The sequence below is a fragment of the Passer domesticus genome, chromosome 22 (genome assembly GCF_036417665.1).
Source record: "Passer domesticus isolate bPasDom1 chromosome 22, bPasDom1.hap1, whole genome shotgun sequence".
NCBI classification, from domain to species: domain Eukaryota; kingdom Metazoa; phylum Chordata; class Aves; order Passeriformes; family Passeridae; genus Passer; species Passer domesticus.
In genome coordinates, this window is record NC_087495.1 from 2,455,528 (window position 1) to 2,474,537 (window position 19,010).

At 64.7% G+C, this 19,010-nt stretch overlaps 2 protein-coding genes across 2 annotated transcripts; one reads left to right on the forward strand and one right to left on the reverse strand.

The window, feature by feature from the left end:
* The first annotated feature begins 755 nt into the window (after nt 1–755).
* On the forward strand, nt 756–8,281 carry ALPL (alkaline phosphatase, biomineralization associated). The gene is made up of 12 exons (XM_064397073.1): nt 756–911; nt 1,745–1,836; nt 1,906–2,025; nt 3,014–3,126; nt 3,710–3,884; nt 3,972–4,147; nt 5,460–5,603; nt 5,751–5,820; nt 6,463–6,597; nt 7,088–7,279; nt 7,385–7,504; nt 7,602–8,281. Exons 2-12 carry the CDS (start codon nt 1,779–1,781, stop codon nt 7,853–7,855), a joined length of 1,557 nt encoding a protein of 518 aa, XP_064253143.1. The 5' UTR covers nt 756–911; nt 1,745–1,778; the 3' UTR covers nt 7,856–8,281.
* A 1,558-nt stretch (nt 8,282–9,839) lies between these two features.
* Nucleotides 9,840–17,054, reverse strand: RAP1GAP (RAP1 GTPase activating protein). Its single transcript, XM_064397061.1, has 21 exons — nt 16,584–17,054; nt 16,454–16,496; nt 16,311–16,349; nt 16,044–16,229; nt 15,250–15,344; nt 15,097–15,175; nt 14,961–15,014; nt 14,798–14,881; nt 14,618–14,718; nt 14,418–14,547; nt 13,826–13,981; nt 13,678–13,749; nt 13,507–13,593; nt 12,882–13,019; nt 12,044–12,112; nt 11,863–11,972; nt 11,689–11,760; nt 10,696–10,789; nt 10,534–10,615; nt 10,386–10,453; nt 9,840–10,305 (listed from the first exon to the last, which is right to left on the reverse strand). The coding sequence occupies exons 2-21, from the start codon at nt 16,490–16,492 to the stop codon at nt 10,297–10,299; spliced, it is 1,764 nt and encodes a 587-aa protein (XP_064253131.1). The 5' UTR covers nt 16,493–16,496; nt 16,584–17,054; the 3' UTR covers nt 9,840–10,296.
* Nucleotides 17,055–19,010: the final 1,956 nt, after the last annotated feature.

Consider the following 19,010-nt stretch of genomic DNA (forward strand, 5'->3'; position numbering starts at 1 on the left):
ACGCGGTGCCGCCCCCGCGCCCTGCGCTGCCCCGGCGGGCTGAGCACTGGCACGCTCATCGCACCCGCGGGGCTGCACAGCGCTTCTGCTGCGCTGCGAGAGTGCCGGGGGGTGCAGAGAGGGTGGGAAGGGGGAAGGGGAGAGCGTTCCGGGGGGATTTGGGGGTCCGCAAGCGGCCGTGCCCGTCCCCCGGCATCGCGGCCGTGTTGGGGTTCTCTCGGTTGCGCCCCGAGGCGCCCGGGGAGCGGATTTTTGGGCTGAGACCGCCACCTTCTGGGAGGTCACGGGCGGCTCCGTGGGTCATGCAGCCCCCCGGGCCCACGCCACGCGGGAATTGGGGCAGGGCTGGGAGTCACCCCCGCCCTTGTCACCACGCCGTGTTTGTTGTGGGAGCTACAGTGATGCCGCGGGATCCCACCAGGGATCTCTCGTGGGCTGCTGCAGGAGCCCGCGCGGGGAAACTGAGGCAGGGAGACCCCACTCATCTCCATCACCCCCACCCCAACCTCTCTCTGGCGCCGCTAGCACGGTTTGGGTGAAAATAATGCAAAATCCGGCAAAACACACATCTATCCCGCCAAGAGGCACCCCAAACTCCCGCGTGTGAAGCGGGGCAGGGCTGCTCAGCACTTCCAGCCGGGCTTGGTGCTCCCCAGTCCTCCCAGTCCTCCCAGTATAACCCGGCAGAGGGCACCAGTAAGCCCAGTTGTGGCCTTTTCTCCTCCCGGCCCCCCCTTGCTGGCAGCAGGGGGAGGGTGGAGGAAGGGGAGGAGGAGGAGGAGGCGAAGGCCGGGTGCGGGGGGATTTAAGGGCTCGCGGTCCCCCCGGCCCGGCCTCCTCCCGCCGCCCAGAGGGACGTGGGTGTAGGGACGCAAGTTAGTGCGGGTACGAGTGTGACAGCCCCATCCCCGGTAAGGACCTCCGGGGCCACCGCTGCCGTCCCGGGGGAGGGAGGGAGGGAGGGAGGGAGGCTCTCCGGGGAGCGCGGGTGAGGGGGCGTGCGGCGGGGGAGGTGCTGCGGGGGTGATGGGGACATGAGAGTGACACGGGGACACGGGAGTGTAGTGGGGACGTGCGTGTGAACGGGGACACGGAGATGCTGCAGGGACCTGGGTGTGCAACAGGGACATAGACATGCAGCGGGGCCACGAGCATGTGGTGGGCACACAGACACGGGATTGCGTGCAGCAAGGACATGGATGTGTCATGGGACGCGGTCATGTGGGGACATGGGTGCACAGCAGGGACAAATGCAACAGGGACACAGGTGTGTGATGAGGATGGGGACAGGGCTGTATGATGGGGACATGGCACACACAGGGGACGTGGTGGGGACACGGGTGTGTGATGGGACTGCAGATGTGCAGACATGGACATGGGGTGGGAACACAGAGATGACAGGGACACATGATGGGGACACACGAGAGGTGCACAGGCACATGATAGGGACATGGGCATGGAAGGGGAACACATATTTGATGGGGACATGGCCATGTGATGGGGACCTCACTGTGCCAGAGGGGCTGTCCCGGCTTCCCCCAGCTGGGGCTGGTGACAGTGAGGTGACGCCGCATGGGACTGATGGCCAGGGAGGCGGATGGGGGGGAAGCTGGCGTGTCCCCAGGGGGGTCACATCGGTGACCGTGTAGGGAGGGGACATTTCTTTCCGGCCTCGCTTGGCTGACCCCGGGCCAAAGGTCTCCTTGGGAAACTGAGGCACGAGCCCGTGCCACCCACCTCGCAGCTCTCTTCTGGCAGCCCCCGCTCAGCGCCGCAGGATGAAGGCTCTGTTCATCCTCCTCCTCGCCCAGCTCTGCTCGGCATCGCTGGTCCCAGGTAGGTGAGGTTTGGAGGGGAGCACCCCAAAAGCAGTGCTGTGGGGTGCTATGAGCCCGTTCCCTGCAGAGAGGGAGAAGGACCCCGAGTACTGGCGGCGGCAGGCGCAGGAGACCCTGCGGAACGCGCTGCGGCTGCAGCGCCTCAACCAGAACGTGGCCAAGAACCTCATCCTCTTCCTGGGGGACGGTGAGATGGGATGGGAGCACCCACCCCAGGGCGGGGGCAGTGGGGCTGGGGGGCACGGGGGGTGATGGAGTTGGTGCATTAAAGGAGTACTGGGATAAACTGGGGCTTCACACTTTGGGTGTTGTGGAAAAATAGGTGCTGGGGTGAGTTGTGTTCTGGGATAAACTGGGTGCTGGGATAAACTGGGGTTCCAGTAAATTTGGTGCTGGTTGCTGGGATAAACTGGGGTTCAAGTAAATTGGGTGCTGGGATAAACTGGGCTTGCAAAAAGATCTGTGCTGGGGTAAACTGGGTGCTGCAATGAACTGGATTTACAAAAAAGTGGGTGCTATTGTAAATTGAGTTCACATTAAACTCAATTTATTTTGTGGGTGCTGGATAAACTGGATTTGTAAAAAAATATTGGTTGCTGCAATCAGTTTGGTTTGTGTTAAGTTGGGTGCTGCGGTAAACTGGGTGCTGGTATGAACTGGATTTAAAGTTGAGTGCTGCAACAAATTGGGTTTGCAAAGAATATTGGGTGCTGGGGTGAACTGGGTTGCAATAAATTGGGTGCTGGCATTGAACTGGGATTGCAGTAATCTGGTGCAGGGATAAACTGAATTGGCAAAGAACTGGGTGCTCAGGTAAATTGGTTTTGCCATCATTTGAGTGCTGGCATAAACTGGGATTGCAATAAAGTAGATGCTGGGATAAATTTGGTTTGCAAAAAAATTGAATGCTGGGATAAACCGTGTGCTGGAATGAATTGGATTTGCAGAAAGTTGGGTGTTGCAATAAACTGGGTTCTGTGATAAGCTGGCTTTGCAACTGGGACAAACTGGGAGCTGGGATAAACTGGCTGTACAATAAACTGGGCTTGCAAAAAATTGGTTGCTGCGATAAACTGAGCGATGGGATAAAGTGGACGGCGGGCTGAACGGGGTGTGCAGTGAGCGGGGGCGAGCGGGGTCTGCTCGGGGCGGGCTGTGCTGACGGTGCCCCGCAGGAATGGGCGTCTCCACGGTCACGGCCGCCCGCATCCTCAAAGGGCAGCTGCACGGGCAGGGCGAGGAGAGCCTGCTGGAGATGGACAAGTTCCCCTTCGTGGCCCTGGCCAAGGTGAGCCCCCCGGGGCACCCACGGGGACACGACACCCACCGCAAGGTCACGGGCGGGCGGCATCGACCGAGCCGAAATTAGGTCAGGGGCGGGCGAAGGCAGCTGGCTGCGGTGCCCGCTGGCCGTGCCAGGGGCCGGCCGTGGGAACGGGGAGGGGGGCAGGCGGAGCCCGCCGGCTGCGGGACGCCACGGGACCCCCCTGCTTCTCCTGGGCTCGTTTTGCTGAACAAAACATTTTAAAATAATAATTAAATCTGAAGCCAGCAGCCACCTCCGTTCACCCCGTGGGGATGCCCGTGGCAGTGGCTTCCATCTCCCTGCCAAAAGATGGACTGAAAAAAGGCTAAAAGCAGCAAAATGCAGTGTGGGAGGATGTGCCCCCACCGTGGAGGGAGCAGGGGGTGAAATGGGGGGCAAAGGGCAAAAGAGAGGGGACACAGGTGGGATGGGGGTCTGGGGCAGCCAAACAGCACAGGGAGGGAAGCCCCAGGGGGGGAATGCTGGTGCTGTCGGTGGCACTGGTGGTGGTGGAGACAATGCTGGTGGTGACAACAATGGGGTTTATCCATCTCCCACCTTCCAGACCTACAACACCAACGCCCAGGTGCCTGACAGCGCGGGCACGGCCACTGCCTACCTCTGCGGTGTCAAAGCCAACGAGGGGACACTGGGGGTCAGCGCCGGTGTCACCCGGGACCGCTGCAACACCACCAAGGGCCAGGAGGTGACCTCCATCCTCCGCTGGGCCAAGGAGGCAGGTGAGGGACGGAGGGACTCCTGGGCAGGAGGTCCAGCGGGCGGTTTTGGGGGTGTTCTCAGCATTGTCCCCTGAACTGGTGGCACAGGCAAGGCCGTGGGCATCGTCACCACCACGCGCGTGACCCACGCCACGCCCAGCGCTGCCTACGCCCACTCTGCCAACCGCGACTGGTACTCGGATGGAGAGATGCCCCCAGACGCCCTGGAGGGGGGCTGCAAGGACATCGCCCGGCAGCTGGTGGAGAACATCCCTGACATCGAGGTAGGGATGAGGAATGTGCCCTGCAGTCAGGGGGATGGGACCAGGACAGCCTGGGGTTGGGGTTGGAGTCATGCAAGGGTGGGGACACGGCCGTGGATAGATGTGTGACCAGGACTGCCAGTGGTTGAAGAGCCAGGACTCCCAGGAGATGCTGGGCTGGAACCACCAAAGGGTGCAGGGTCAGGACTGTGAGTGGGTACAAGACAAGGACCACCCCTGCAAATGTGAGGTTGAGACCAGCCGTGGGTGCAGAACCAGGATTGTGGGTGGATACGGGGCCAGGACCACCAGTGGGTGCAGAGTTGGGACCCTGATACAATGGTGGGCTGGGCTGACCCATGGGTGCAGAACCAGGACCACCCAGTGGTGCAGAGTTGGAGCCCCAGCAGATGAGGGATCAGGACCACCCATGGGTACAGAGTTGGGACCCTCATCAAATATGGGATCAGGACCACCATGGGTGAGGTATCAGCACTTTCAGAGGACATGGGACCAGGAAATTCAAACATAGGTCTTGGACCACAAGCACCTGTAGGTTCAAGCCCCAGATTCACAAATCCATCTTAGCCTCCTCCTTTCCCATACTTCCCAGACCCAAAACTCTTCCTTTTTCCCCAGTTCTGCTCCTTACTGTGGATTTATGCAAAAATTCAGCACTGTAAATAAATCTTCTTCTGTCCTTCAAAATAGCCCCAAAGCAAAACATCCCAGCCTGTTATTTAGCTCTTTAATAGCCTCTTTTGCTGTTTTTTTTTCCCTTTAATATAATTTTAACTCTGTCCCAGGCTGGAAATAATTATATAGTGGGGAAAAGACTTTTTTTCCCTTCTTTTTTGTTAATAATTTTGGCGTTGGTGTTTTGCAGCTTTATAATTCACCTTCTACACAGAGAAAGGGGGAAAAAATACAAAAAAACCATAAAATCTCTGCTAGGTTATAAATAACAGTGGCCAAATAAATCAGGCTCCAAAGCAAACAGGGAGAGCCGCGGGATGGGGCTCCATCCCAGCGGGTTCATGTGGGGATCCCAATGTGGAGCATCCTTCCCACAGATTGGGGAAAAAAATATTCAAAAAGCCAAATCCCTGCTGAAAATGGTTATTTTTGTCCTGCGTTTTAATTAATAGGAAGATATTCAGAGTTATTTTGAGCGAGGTGAAATTCCTCGGGTGTTTTTGCCCACAACTCCAGGGCTTTCCTGGACATCCCGCTCCGCCCCTTTGGGGTCTTCCCCCATTAAACCCCAGCTGGAGGGGGAGATTTAAAATAATTTTAAATTATTTAAAACTACATTTCCGCCCCTCTTTTGCAGGTCATCCTGGGTGGAGGGCGGAAATATATGTACTCCAAAAATGTCAGTGATGTGGAGTATCCCCACGAGGAGAAGCAGCGGGGCACCCGCCTGGACGGCAGGAACCTCATCCAGGCGTGGCAGGAGGCCAAGCCCCACGGCAAGGTGACAGGGGCTCTGGGGGGTGGGTGTGCACACACATCACCCCCCTGTAACCCTGCAGAGCCATTCCTGGGGGTGGCATATCTTGGGGAGCGTCTCAGGGGTGGCAGAAGCAATGGAGAGGTGACAATGGCTGTCCCCTGTCCCCAGGTTGCTAAGTACGTGTGGCACCGGCGGGAGCTGCTGGCACTCAACCTCAGCCGCGTGGACTTCCTGCTGGGTGAGTCCATCAGCTCACCATCACCTGGGTGCTTTGGGGGACCCCTGTCCTCTCCTGGGCTGCTGGGGCAGCTGCAGTGGCCAGTTATCCTCCAAGGGTGCTGCTGCCTCCAAGGGATGGGAGTGCCTTGTCCTGGATGTGCTGGTAGCCCCCAAAGATGGTTCTATTCCCTTGGGGATGCTGGTACCCCCCAAATGATCCTGTTACCTCTCTGGGGGTGCGGGGACCCCAAAGGGATGCTTTGGGGTGCTCCTGCTGCCCCCAGGGATGCTGGTACCTCCCAAAGAGGCTGCAATTTCCCTGGAAATGCTGGTGCCCCACCCTGGGGACGCTGGTGTGCCCTCAAGGATGTGCTGCCCACCAGGGACAATGTTACACTCCCAAGGATGCTGCTGCTCCCACCCTGGGACACATCTCCCTCCTCGGGATGCAGTTCTTTTGTCAGCAGTGAAATTCCCATCCCGACTGGAATGTGGAATCCAGCGGGGCAGGAGGAAGGAAGGGCTGGGATTGTCCGGTTTCAATCTAATCTTCCTGGATCCAGTGGTGTGTGAAACACTTGAGTCAGCACGAGGAGCAGGATTTGGCCCCCCTTTTTCTTTTGGTGGAAAAGGATGTCTCCAGCAGTGTCCCTGTCCCCAGGCCTCTTCGAGCCAGGGGACATGATGTACGAGCTGGACAGGAACAACGACACAGACCCGTCCCTCAGCGAGATGGTGTCCGTGGCCATCAGGATGCTCCAGAAAAATCCACGAGGGTTCTTCCTCCTGGTTGAAGGTGGGAGGTTCATGGGGGTGCAGAAATGGGGCATAAAAGGGGGCAAGGGGAAGTGCAAAAAGTGAGGACGGGAGGGTGGAAAAGGATGATAAAGGGGTGATGGAAGACTAAAAACGGGGATTAAAGGTGATGGTGCATAAAGGGAGGATAATGGGGAGATGGGAGTCCAAAAAAAGGGGATGACAGAGAGGAAGGACAAAGGGGTGGTGGGGGATACACAAATGACAGATAAAGGGGATATGGGGGAATGCAAAAAGAGGGGTAACAGAGGCAATGAAGGTGCAAAAAGGGAGGGATAAAAGGGGTGAAGGTGGAGTGCTAAAATGGATAAAGGGTAGGGGGATGAAAAGGAGCCATAAAGGGGCTGATGGGGGTGCAAAGGGCAGGATGTGGGATGTAAAAAGGGGGATAAATGGGGTGGTGGGGGGAAGAAAGGGGGTGGCAAGGCTGGGAAGAGCAGGGCAATGCCGAGCGGGGCCGGGTTCCGCAGGCGGCCGCATCGACCACGGGCACCACGAGGGGAAGGCAAAGCAGGCGCTGCACGAGGCGGTGGAGCTGGACAGGGCCATCGGGCTGGCCACGCGCCTCACGTCCACCCAGGACACGCTCAGCGTCGTCACCGCCGACCACTCGCACGTCTTCACCTTCGGCGGCTACACCCCCCGCGGGAACCCCATCTTTGGTGAGCCCTGCTGGGGGACACGCTGGGGACAGCTGGGGGACACGCTGGGGACAGCTGGGGGACACCCTGGGGGATTCCATCCTGCTGACTGTGCCACACCGCCAGGTCTGGCCCCGATGCAGAGCGACGTGGACCGCAAACCCTTCACCTCCATCCTCTACGGCAACGGCCCCGGCTATAAAATCGTGGCGGGCGAGCGAGAAAACGTCTCTGCCGTGGATTTCGGTGAGTATGGTCTGGGCCAAAACCCCTTAAAATCACCTCAGCTTGGCTGAAGGAGCTGGGTTCTTAAACGATTCTCACTTCTGCTGTTTGCCCCCAGCACACGCCGACTACCAGGCGCAGTCGGCCGTGCCGCTGCGGCAGGAGACCCACGGCGGCGAGGACGTGGCCGTGTTTGCCCGCGGGCCCATGGCCCACCTGCTGCACGGGGTCCACGAGCAGAACTACATCCCCCACGCCATGGCTTACGCCGCCTGCATCGGCTCCAACCGAGGCCACTGCAACGCCGCCGCCCGCCCCGCCACCCCCCTGCTCCTGCCCTTCCTCGGCCTCCTCCTCCTCCTCCTCTGCTAAAGTGCCTCTTGCAAATCACCGAGGGGGATTTATTTTTAATTCATCCCCCCTTTTTATTTTTCTGTGGACAGCAGCGCCCGGGAAAGAGGAGAGAGAGAACAGAGAGACTCAGCGGAGCAAAAGCAGCCGCCGGTGGTTTGGTGCTGGGAGCTGCCTCTGTAAATACATGGTTCCTTCCCTATAATTAGCAGCGTTCCCTGGCCTATCCCAAAGCCGCCGCGGGATTTGGGATGGCAGCCGGAGCCTCGGCGGATAAAACCCCCTCTTTGAGCGAAACGCGATGGGGCTGGGTCCCAAAATGCCTCTGCGGTCCCTTGGCTGAGGACTGACCCTGGTGCCCAACTCGTCACATGCGTGGGGAGCCAGGGACCACACGAAGATGGGAAAAAAAATTAACTCATTGGGTTAATTTGTCCCTAAACTTGGGTTGTGTTGTCTCCTCAGTGATTTATTTTGTTTTAAAATTCTTCGGGTTAAAGCAATTTGCTGTCCCGGGAGGGATTTGGGAGGGGTTGGGGCTGGGGTTGTGGAAGGGGGGTAAAGGCAGCGAAGCGGGATGTGGGGGGTGGGACGCCCTGGGACACGCCCTCTTCTTTTGGGTGAGGTAATTAGGGGGATAATTAGTAGGTGGGGTCACAAGGGGAAAGGGCTTGCTCAGCTGGAGGGGTGCTGGGAACGACACTGGGTGGGCAAAGAGTGCTGGGAGCGGGCAAATGTCACTGTGCTTGTGCCAATGTCACTGTGCTTGTGCCGGTGTCACCGTGCATGTGGGTCCAGTGCCTTGCACATGCCAGTGTCACTGTGCCAGTGCCACTGTGCGCCTGCAGACACTGCCTGAGCTGAGCAAAAGGTGCCCTGCGTGTGCAAATGTCACAGGGATGTCACGGTGCAGTGTGCCTTGCACACACGGAGCTGTCACCGTGCCTGGATTCCCCGTGCCATGCACAAAAGGCACTGTGCACGTGTGACTGTCACGGAGTGACACACAGTGAAAATGTGCAGTGCAAACACGTGCCCAAGTCCCTGTGCTTGTGCAAATGACCCCACGGTGCCCCTGAGCTCCTGTGCTTGTGCAGAGGGCTGGGAAAACACTGCCCTGCCTCCCCCAAAACCCCCTAAACCCCTCCCTCATCTTTCATCCATTCACCAGTTTTATAATTAAAGGTCCAGTTCCTCATTAACAAGATTCCTCCAGAGCGGATGCAGGCTTTGACCCCGGCAGGGCTGGATTTGGGGGCTCTGCCCTTGGCAGGGCAGGATTTGGGGAGCTCTGACCCTGGCAGGGCAGGATTTGGGGAGCTCTGACCCCGCCAGGGCAGGATTTGGGGAGCTCTGACCCTGGCAGGGCTGCACTTGGGGGGGCTCTGACCCTGGCAGGGCTGGATTTGGGGGACTCTGACCCCAACAGGGCAGGATTTGAGGAGCTCTGTCCCCGGCAGGGCAGGATTTGGGGGGCTCTGATCCTGGCAGGGCAGGATTTGGGGGACTCTGACCCCAGCAGGGCAGGATTTGGGGGGCTCTGACCCCCCTTTGCCCCCCCAGCAGTGCCGGTGTTGCCGGATCCCAGCGAGGCCAGCTGCTGGCACTTCCCAGAAGTCGGGCAGCCCGGGCTATGTTTAACCACTCCCGGGGTGCCGCGTGGTTTTGGGGGGTTCAGGGGGGTGGGAACCACTTTCCCTTGGCCGGGGGGGTTGGCAGGACGCCGGTGGCCACGGGGCCATGGCCAAAGGCCACTCCTGACGCCGGGCTGACCAGCAGAGCTGGCAGAGGCACTCTGGGGGGGCTGAGGGCACCGCCTGCCATATTTTGGGGTACTTGCAGCCCCCCAAAAATAGGGAGCATCAAAGAAAGGCTTTGCTCAGCCCAGCTGCTGTGAAACCCCAACACTTGGCTAGATGTCTCCCCAAAATGAGTGTTTTTACAGCCCCCACTGATGTTTGGGGTTTTGGGGACCCCCTAGATATTGGAGACCCCCCCCCCACTGTAGCGATAAATAAACCTTTATTTTATACAGGACTCACAGGAAACACAAACACCGTTTGGGAGGGTGTGAAAAAATATTCCTCCCCCTCCCCCCAGTTCCAGCCTCCAGCACATTCCGGAACTTTTGTCCCTTAAAATAAAGGGGGGAGAGGGAGCTCCACTTTGGGGTTACCCTGGATTTGAGTCCCCTCTCTTTTTTGGGGGGGAGGGGATGATGCTGGGGTTGGACCCACTCTTCATTTTGGGGTCACGGCAGAGGGGAGGCCCCTTTGTGGTGCATCACCCCCTCACCCAAAGGGTTTTTGGGGTGACAGAGATTGTCTGGAGGGGGGGCACATCCCAATTTTTTTGGGCGGTCCCCCCAAATCCTGCACCGGGGACGATGGCTTCAGCTCCTGGCACGGGGGTGGCACACAGAGGGGGGTGAAGCAGTGACACCCCCGCAGGTGGGGGGGTGACTATGAGCCCTGTGGGAGGGACATCAGTGGGGTCACCCCGGTGTGGGCACCCCCATCCTGCACGGGTGGAGGGGGGCAAGCAGCCTCACCGGGTTATGGGGGGGCTGCTCCAGCTGGATTTTGATCTCGGGGCAGGGGGGGTCAGGCGGGCGGCGGCCTGGGGCAAAGGGGGGGATCGTGAGCACCCCGAGGGGTCCCCCAGCCCCGCGGTGCCCCCAGCCGGGGGTGCTGGGCTACCTGGGGGGGTCCCGGGGGGGTCATCCGGCCAGGGGGTGTCACTGAAGGCGTCGCGGTGGCTCCCCGAGGGCGAGCGGCTCTCCTGAGGGGGCGGGGGGGGTCAGAGGGGTGCTGCCCACCCCAAACTGCCCCCCGGACCCCCCCAACCCGGGCTCCCCGTACCCGTCCCGGCTCGCCGGGCTCCTCCGCGGCGCTGCCGAAGCTGCTGGCGCTGGAGGAGGAGCGGGAGAAATCCGGCGGCTCCGGCTTCTCGGCCCTGCCAGGGACAGTCCCCAAGGCCAGGGACAGTCCCCAAGGCCACAACAGGCTGGCACCGCGCCCCGTGACCACCGCCGTGGCCCGCTGCGATGCTGTGCTGGCCCCGGGACACCCTGTCCCCACGCCACCCCGCCCGGGACATTGGATCCTCATGTCACCCTGGCCCCGGCATGTCCCATCCCCGTGCCACCCTGTCCCCACCCCATCCCATCCCTGGGAGGTCCCAGCCCTGTGCCACCCTGTCCCCACCCCATCCCATCCCTGGGAGGTCCCAGCCCTGTGCCACCCTGTCCCCACCCCATCCCATCCCTGGGAGGTCCCAGCCCCACACAATCCTGTCCCCATGTCTCTTGTCATCATACCAACGTGTCCCCGTGCCATGTGTCCCCGTGCCACCCACCTTCATGCCAACCTGCATCCAAGCCACCCCGGTGCCACCCCGCAGCCCCCCGCCACCTCGTCCCTGGGACACACAGACCGCTGCCACCCAGCCGCTGGTGACCCTGTCCCTGTGCCACCCTGTCCCTCTGGTGTCTTGTCCCCATGCTGCCCCGTGCCAGCCATCCCGGTGCCACCTTGTCCCTGTGCCACCCCGCGGTCACTCTGGCCCGCTGCATTCCTTTGCTGTCCCGTCCCTCCGGTCCCTGTGTCGCCTTCACATCGCCCTGTGGGGATGGCCCCCTGGCGCCCATCGCTGTGCCACCCCATCCTGGTGCCACCCTGTCCTTGAGCTGCGCCATCCCAGTGTCCTCCGGTCCCCATGTCACCTGGTCCTGGAGTCACCCCACAGCGGTGCCACCCTGTCCCGCTGTCACACCACCCCAGTGTCCTCCGGTCCCCAGGCATCCCCACCCCAGTGCCCTCCTGTCCCCGTGTCCCCGGTGCCCGCTGCGGGACCTGTCGGGGTTCCGGCGGCTCTCGGGGGAGCTGTGTGTGGAGCTGGAGCCGTCGGCGGCTGCGGGGCCGTCCCTGCGGGGAGGCGACGGCAGTGAGGTGACACCGGGAGGGGACAGCGGGAGGTGACACCGGGAGGGGACAGCGGGAGAGGACAGCGGCGGTGCCAGCGCTCACCTGCCGGCCGGCGCCTCCTGGATGCTCTCGATGCCGATGGCGCTGGAGCGGCGGGAGCCGAGGGGGCCGGGCCGCCGCCGCGACGGGCTCTTCCCGGGCACCAGCAGCGCCTGCGGGGCGCCGTTAACGGGGGGACACCGGGGACCGGGGGGACACCGCGCGGGGACAGCGAGGTACCCACCTCTTCCACCGAGCCCAGCCCGATGGCGCTGCCGCGGCGTCCCCGGCGGCTCCCGGGCACCAGCAGCGACTGCGGGCGGCAGCGCGTCACCCACCGGGGACCACGGGGCGCGGGGAACCGGGCACCGGGAGGGGAACCGGGCACCGGGAGAGGAACCGGACACCGGGAGAGGAACCGGACACCGGGAGAGGGAACCGGGGAGGGAACCGAGCACAGCGGGGGGAACCGGTGCCGGGAGGGGAACCGGACACCGGGAGGGAAATGGGCACAGGGAGGGGAACCGGAGAGCGGGAGGGGAACGGGGTACCGGGGGAGGGGAACGGGGTACCGGGGGAAGGGAACCGGGCACTGGGAGGGGAACGGGGTACCGGGGGATAGGGGTCCGGGGCGGAGCCAAGGGCAAGATGGGCGTGGCTTACGGTAAGGGGCGGGGTTTAATACTCAGGGCGCGGTCCGCAAACTGGGCGGGACTAATACCTTTTTTTGGGGCGTGGCCTCAGTGGGTGTGGTGTGTGGGAAAAGGGGCGGGGCTTGCGACCACGGGACCGTTCCTGTCCGTGAGGGGGCGGGGCCTGGACTGGGCGTGGCCTCAGCCGCGCTCCCGCAGATCGGCTGCGCGCGCAGGGGGCGGGGCGCAGGCCCGGGGCGCGGTCACAGCAAAGAGGCGTGGTCAACATGGGGGCGTGGTCAACGCCGAAAGGGCGTGTCCTGGGCGGGGGCTCACGGGCGGGCCTGGGGACAGCACCCGGGGACAGCACCCGGGGACAGGAGCCGGGGACAGGAGGCGGCCCCGCGGTGCTGCGTGCGGGGTATGGGGTGCGGGACCCCCGCGCCCCACCTTGAAGGACTCGAAGAAGCCCGGGGCGGCGCCGCCGTTGTCGGGGCGCTCGTCGTCGGGGCCGAGCCCCAGCATGGCCTGGCTGCGCGCCTGCAGCTCCTCGTGCAGCGTCTCCAGCAGCGCCGCCCGCGTCCGCTCCTGCGAACCAGCCCCGCACTGCTGCGCCCACGCCAGACCACCCAGCCCCGCACCCGCCCTGCATCCACCCCCGCACCCAGCTCCGCATCCCCCCCTGCACCCGCCCCCCAGCCCCGCACCCAGCCCCGCAGCCACCCTCGCAACCACCCCCGCACCCAGCCCCGCACGGCTGCGCCGTGCCAGACAGCCACCCCCGCAGCACAGAGCCGCCACCCCCGCAGGAGCAGCCCCCGCCCCGCTGCACCCACGCCAGCTCATCCCGCACACGGCTGCGCCCACGCCCGGCACCCGCACCCCAGCAGCCGCACCCACGGGGGCCGCCCCTCGCAGCCCCCTCCCCACCGCGCTGCTGCCCCCTGCCCCGGGCACCCAGCCCTGCCCGGGGTGTGCGGGTCACACAGTGGGCACGGCACCCACGGCACCCACGTGTTGCCCCACGGCTTGCCCAGCCCCTCTGGGTGCCCCCAGCCCCCCTGGGTGCCCGCACCTCCAGCTTGGCGAACTTCTCGGCGCGGTAGCACGCGTACTCGGCGTTGATGAGCTTGGTCAGCAGGAACTCCTGGAACTCGGGGCCCTGCGGGGGGACAGCCCGGGTGGGTGGGTGCGTGGGTGGCTGGGTGACCCCAGGGGCTCCCCGGCGGCACCCATGGGCGCTCACCTTCCTGAAGACGGCGGGGTCGGGCAGCGGCGGGCCGAAGAAGGGCACGTCGTCACGGGCGGTGACCGAGACCTGCGGCGGGTGGGGGGGTGACGGGGCACCCCGCGGGCCCCCACGGGCACGGGGACACTGAGGCACGCGGGGCTACCTTGTAGAGGGTGCCCTGGGTGCCCCCCTGCTCCAGCTGCACCACCACGAAGGCGTGGAGGAAGTTGGAGGCGATCATGTCGGGCACGAACGGCGTGTTCTCGTCCTGGAAGACGATGGCCACGATGTCGTTGCCGATGTGACGCTTCCGCTGCAGCTGTGGGGACAGGGGGGTGCAGAGGGACACGGGGGGACACAGGGGACAGGGTGGGGCACAGCAGGACACGAGGTGGTCACACCAGGGGCATCAAAAGGAATGAAAGCCCCTCTACCCCACAGATGCACCCCAGCCCCCATGGGTGCTCCACCAGCCCCCTGCATCCCACAGCTCCCCCCTGGCACCCATGGGTGCCTTAACAGCCCTCTGCACCCTAAAGATGTTTCCCCCCACCCATGAGTGCTCTGCCATCTCCTGGGCCCCACAGATGCCCACCACCACCCATGGGTGACCCCTCCGTTCCATGGCACATCCCCAAAGCCCCCACAGCCCTCCCACCCCATAGCAGTGCCCCAGACCCACCTCCCACCCCCTGCTCTCAGGCACCCAAGTGTCCCCCCCCTCCTTTCGCCCCCCAGCGCCCATGGGTGCCCACCTGCTGGGCATCCCCCTCGGTGTAGGGCAGTTTGGTGGAGACGTGGAACATGATCTCCTTGTCACGGAAGTGGCAATAGACCGACTCGCTGCCTGTCTGCCCGTGGGTCACGTCCAGCCCCCCTCGGAACCTGCGGGGGGGTGGGTGGGTGAGACAGACCCCGAGGGGCCTCCCCCCCCCCCCAGCACCCCCTCACGCACCCCTTGAAGTCCCGCAGCTGCACCCGCTGGCCCAGGACCTCGAGGAACTCGGCGAAGGCGGGGCTCTCCTCCGTGGTGCCGAAAAGCTCCTCCTCGGAGGTCTGCAGTGGGGCGGGGATGGGTGCCAGCACCCACCCAGGGACCCCGCCCAGCCCAACCCCCGCCCACCCCACCCCATACCTGCCCCAGTTTTTGGTAGATGACCCCAAATTTGAAGTGGTTGCTGAGCACGTGCTCGTCAAAGGCGAGGATGAGGCGGGATGCCTGCGGGGTGGGGAGGGGTCAGGAGCTGGGGAGGGGCACCCATGGGTGCCGGGGTGCCCCCTCCCTGCAGCCCGTTCACCTTGGGATAGAGCACGGGGTAGAAGCGATCCACGTTGACGTCCTCGCACACCAGCTGTGGGAAGGAGGGGTGCTGCCTTGGGGGGCCTGCAGCTGGGAGCACCCATGGGTGCTGCCGCGGGGGGGGGCGCACCCACCTTGGCCATCTGCACCACGTTGGGGAACTCGGCCAGGCAGGAGATGGGCACCACGTCGTGCAGGGTGCGGGCACGGGTGCTGCGGAGCGAGGGGGGGGTCAGGGGAGCCCCCAGGGCGGCAGCACCCCGGGGTGCCTCCCGCAGGCCGCTCACCGCAGCAGCAGGTGCAGGTGCTCCTGCTCGTCGTACTTGAGCGAGAACACCAGGTGGCCCAGCGCCGGGTCCAGGGAGTAGTAGTTGAAGTGCTCCTGGGGGAAGGAGCAGAGCAGCCGTGGCCGAGGGCGCTCATGCTGGGGGCACTTGTGACATGGCACACCCGTGTCTGTGAGCACCCATGGGACACCCATGTCCATGAGTACCCACATCTGTGGGACACCCAGGCCCATGAGCACCCCTGGGACATCGCTGTCCACAGGATACCCACTCCCATGGCACACCCATGCCCATGGAGCACCCGTGCCCATGAGCACCTGTACCCGCAGGTACCACCTATGGGGCACCTTCACTCAGAGAGCCTCACACCCCTTGGGGCATCCAGGTCCTGTGGACACACAAACTTACGGAGCCCCCATGTCCATGCAAACCTGTGGAGAACCCACGTCCATGGGCACCCGTGCCAGGGGCACTCCTGCCCATGGGGACCCAACACCCACCTCCTTACCACCCACCCCACGGAGCACCCATGCCCACAAGCAGCCACGTGCCAAAGCACCTGTGTTTATGAGGTCTCCATGTCCTTCACCCCCATGGAGAACCCACCCCAAGCACCATGCCCTGCCCAGGGACACCCACACCCACGAGCCCCCATGTCCATGGCCCATGGGGCTCCCATCCCCGTGGACACCCCACCCATGTCCAGGAGCTTATGCTGTCTCCGAGCTCCTGCCCATCCAGACCCCCGGGACATCCCCACCCAGACCCCACAGCCGCAGCACCCAGGGCCTCACCTTGCCCAGGAAGTGCTTGCGGTAGATCTTGGCCGTGTGGTTGCCCTCCAGCTTTGCCCGGGTGCAGGGTACCGGGGTGGGGGGCGAGTCAGGGGCCCCGCTCAGCTGGTGGTTGGTGCCCTCAATCCAGTAACCCCCGAACTGCGGCAGGAGGATGAGGGGGAACGGCCCCTCCCGGCCCAGCACCTGCGCCCACAGCCATGGTGGGTGCTCTGGGCACCCCTGCCAGCCCAGCCAGCAGCCCCTGCCCCCCAGCCCCTGCTGTACCTCGTGCACGCTGGGGTAGGGGATGTAATCCTCCTCCGTCTGCAAGACAACCGAGTGGTGACGGCCACCATGGTGGGGCGGGTGATGCCCATGGTGGCACCCCAGGGTGCTGGTTGAGTGCCCCCCGCGCCAACAACACCTACCTTGAGTGGCGGGGGGATGGCATGGCGCTGCTGGGCCATCCTGCTGCCCTGGGGAGAGAGGGGCTCTGGGTGCCTGTCTCCCTGCCTTAGGGTGGGCATCCTCGGCTGGGGGGCACCCACGGGTGCTCACCTCGGGGTTGGGAGGCGCTGCTGGCTGGAGACGCGTCTAGGTGCTGTGAGGGCGTCCAGGGGGGCCCATGGCGCTTCCTGGGGAGGGGAGAGCTCCCCCACAGCCCCTCTGCGGGACGCCGGGCCAGCAGCCTTACCCCCGGAGCCGGGCGATGGCAGCGAGCCAAGTGCCAGCCTGCGGGTGCCGGGGCCGGCGGGGCGGGAGCGGCGGGGCGAGGTCACTGCGTGGGGACCGCGGGGACCCCCGGAGCCCCCCCGGCACCCCCCCGAAGGGCGCCCTCTGCCGGCGGGAGGCGGCGGCACGGGGCAGCACCACGGACAGCGCCGGGACCCCCCCAGAGTGGCACCGACACCGTGGGGTGGCACCGACCCCCCCAAAGTGGCACCGACACCGCCAAAGTGGCACCGACACCGTGGGGTGGCACTGAGCTTGTGGGGTGGCACCGACCCCCCCAAAGTGGCACCGACACCGTGGGGTGGCACCGACACCGTGGGGTAGCACCGGCCCTGTGAGGTGCCAACGACCCCGTGAGTTGTCGCCAACCCCGCCAAGTGTCGCCGACCCCGTGGCCGTGCCACCCACCCTATGAGATGCGATCATGCCCGCGCCAGTGTCACTGACCCCGAGCCAGTGCCACCAGCCCCGTGCCAGTGGCAGCCCTCCTCGTGAAGCTGTCACTGCCCAGGGTCTCTCCCCGTGCAGGTATGGTCATTCCCGTGCCCGTGTCACTGCCCCACGCCAGTGCCACCAGCCCCGTGCCAGTGTCGCTCTCCCCGTGGCAATGTGACCGTTCTCGTGCAAGTGCCACTGTCCCCACCAAACAGCCCTGGTGCAAGTGTGACCCGGCCCCGTGCAAACAGCGGCGTGCAAGGGCGTCCCTGGGGCAAAAGGGACCCTCGTGTCAATGTCACTGTCCCCGTGCAGAGACAGCCCTGGTGCCGGTGTGACCCGTCCCCGTGCAGGTGTGACCCGTCCCCGTGCAGGTGTGACCCGGCCCCGTGCAGGTGTGACCCCGGTGTCCCCGTGCCAATGCGACACTGCCACCCCGGTGTCCCCGTGCAAACACGACCCTTCCCAGTGCACCCCCTGGGCCGCTGCCTGACCCCGCCGGGCTGGGGGTGACCCCGGGGGCCTCCCCCTGGGGGTCTCCACACCCCCCCCACCCACGGGGGGTCTGTCCCGGGAGGGTGGGGGAGCACCGGGGGGGATGTTCTGAACGTGGGGGCCAGACTGGGGGGCGGGGAGGGGGAGATCGGGTTTGGGGGGACGCGGGAGTCCGAGCGGGGAGACTGGAACAGGGGGAGGAGAGGATGGGGGGCGGGGGGGGGGCAGGTTTTGGGGTACCCGGGAGGGGGGGCAGGCTTGGCGGGGGGCAAGCTGGAGGGTGTAATTATGGAGGAGACATTTGGGGGGGCCGGCTGGGGGGTCAGTGGGGGCTCCTCCCCCCGCCCCCGCCCCCAGCCCCGGTCTTTCCCCCCAGGCCCCGTTTCCCCCCCATCCCCTCCCCCGGTACCGGCAGCGGTGAAGGTCACGGGCGGACGGAGCCCCCGGTGCTGCGGCGGGGATGGGGGGACATCCCCCGAGCGGGGGCTCCGGGGGGCCCGCGGTGCCCGGTGCCCGCAGGGCGGCACTTACCGGGGGCGGCGGGGCCGGGCGGTCCCGGAGCGGGGCCGGTACCGAGCGGAGCCGAGCGGGGCCCCGGCGCTCGCTGCCACCGCGCAGCGTCACGTGCGGCGGGGCGGGGCGGCCCCTCCGGGGGCGGCGGGACCGGGAGCCGGTACCGGGCACCGGGGACCGCACCGGGACCGGCCACGGGCACCGGGAGCTGACCACCGGCCACGGGCACCGGGAGAACGGCACCGGGAACGGAGATCCGGAACCGGGGATCCCCCTCTCCATCCCTGATGTCACCCCCGGCACCGCCTGGCTGTCCCCTCCCTCCGGAGCGCCCCGGGCCCCGCAGCGCGGGGGACCCCCCGAACGCCGCCCCGGGCCCCATCTCCATCCCGCCGCTGGCACCCGGGCACGGCTCTGCCATCACCCGCATCCCCCCAAATTCGGCTCACGGGGCTCCCCCCGGCACCCAGAGCTGGCTCCCCCGTCCCCCCCTTCCCACCCTGGCTCCCGGCAGACCCTGTAACCCCCCTCCCTGGAACTCGGGGACCCCCATCTCCCTCCCCGGTGCCCAAGCCCCTCCTCCCCTACCTCTGCATCCCTGCTACCCCAGGAACCCTCCCATCCACAATTCCTGGTACCCAGAGTACCCCCAGCCTTCACCCCTCCTCTCCCACAGCCAGGGTGGCCCCCACCCCTACCTGGGACCCCCACCCATAGCCCCCCATGCCTACAGCCCCCCCAGCTCCCACCCTGTTCCCTCTGATGCCCAACCCCAGCACCCAGAGCCCCTCATGCCCCAGGGCCTCTCCC

What these genes read in the sequence shown, in the direction of transcription:
- ALPL (XM_064397073.1), top strand. Translation starts at nt 1,779, where the DNA reads ATGAAGGCTCTGTTCATCCTCCTCCTCGCCCAGCTCTGCTCGGCATCG. An exon ending in CCGCTGGGCCAAGGAGGCAG is followed by an intron (nt 3,885 to 3,971) that starts GTGAGGGACGGA and finishes CTGGTGGCACAG; the next exon opens with GCAAGGCCGTGGGCATCGTC. An exon ending in GTTCTTCCTCCTGGTTGAAG is followed by an intron (nt 6,598 to 7,087) that starts GTGGGAGGTTCA and finishes CGGGTTCCGCAG; the next exon opens with GCGGCCGCATCGACCACGGG.
- RAP1GAP (XM_064397061.1), bottom strand. Translation starts at nt 16,492, where the DNA reads ATGGCCCAGCAGCGCCATGCCATCCCCCCGCCACTCAAG. An exon ending in ACGTGGTGCAGATGGCCAAG is followed by an intron (nt 15,015 to 15,096) that starts GTGGGTGCGCCC and finishes TCCTTCCCACAG; the next exon opens with CTGGTGTGCGAGGACGTCAA. An exon ending in CAGCTGCGGGACTTCAAGGG is followed by an intron (nt 14,548 to 14,617) that starts GTGCGTGAGGGG and finishes ACCCCCCCGCAG; the next exon opens with GTTCCGAGGGGGGCTGGACG.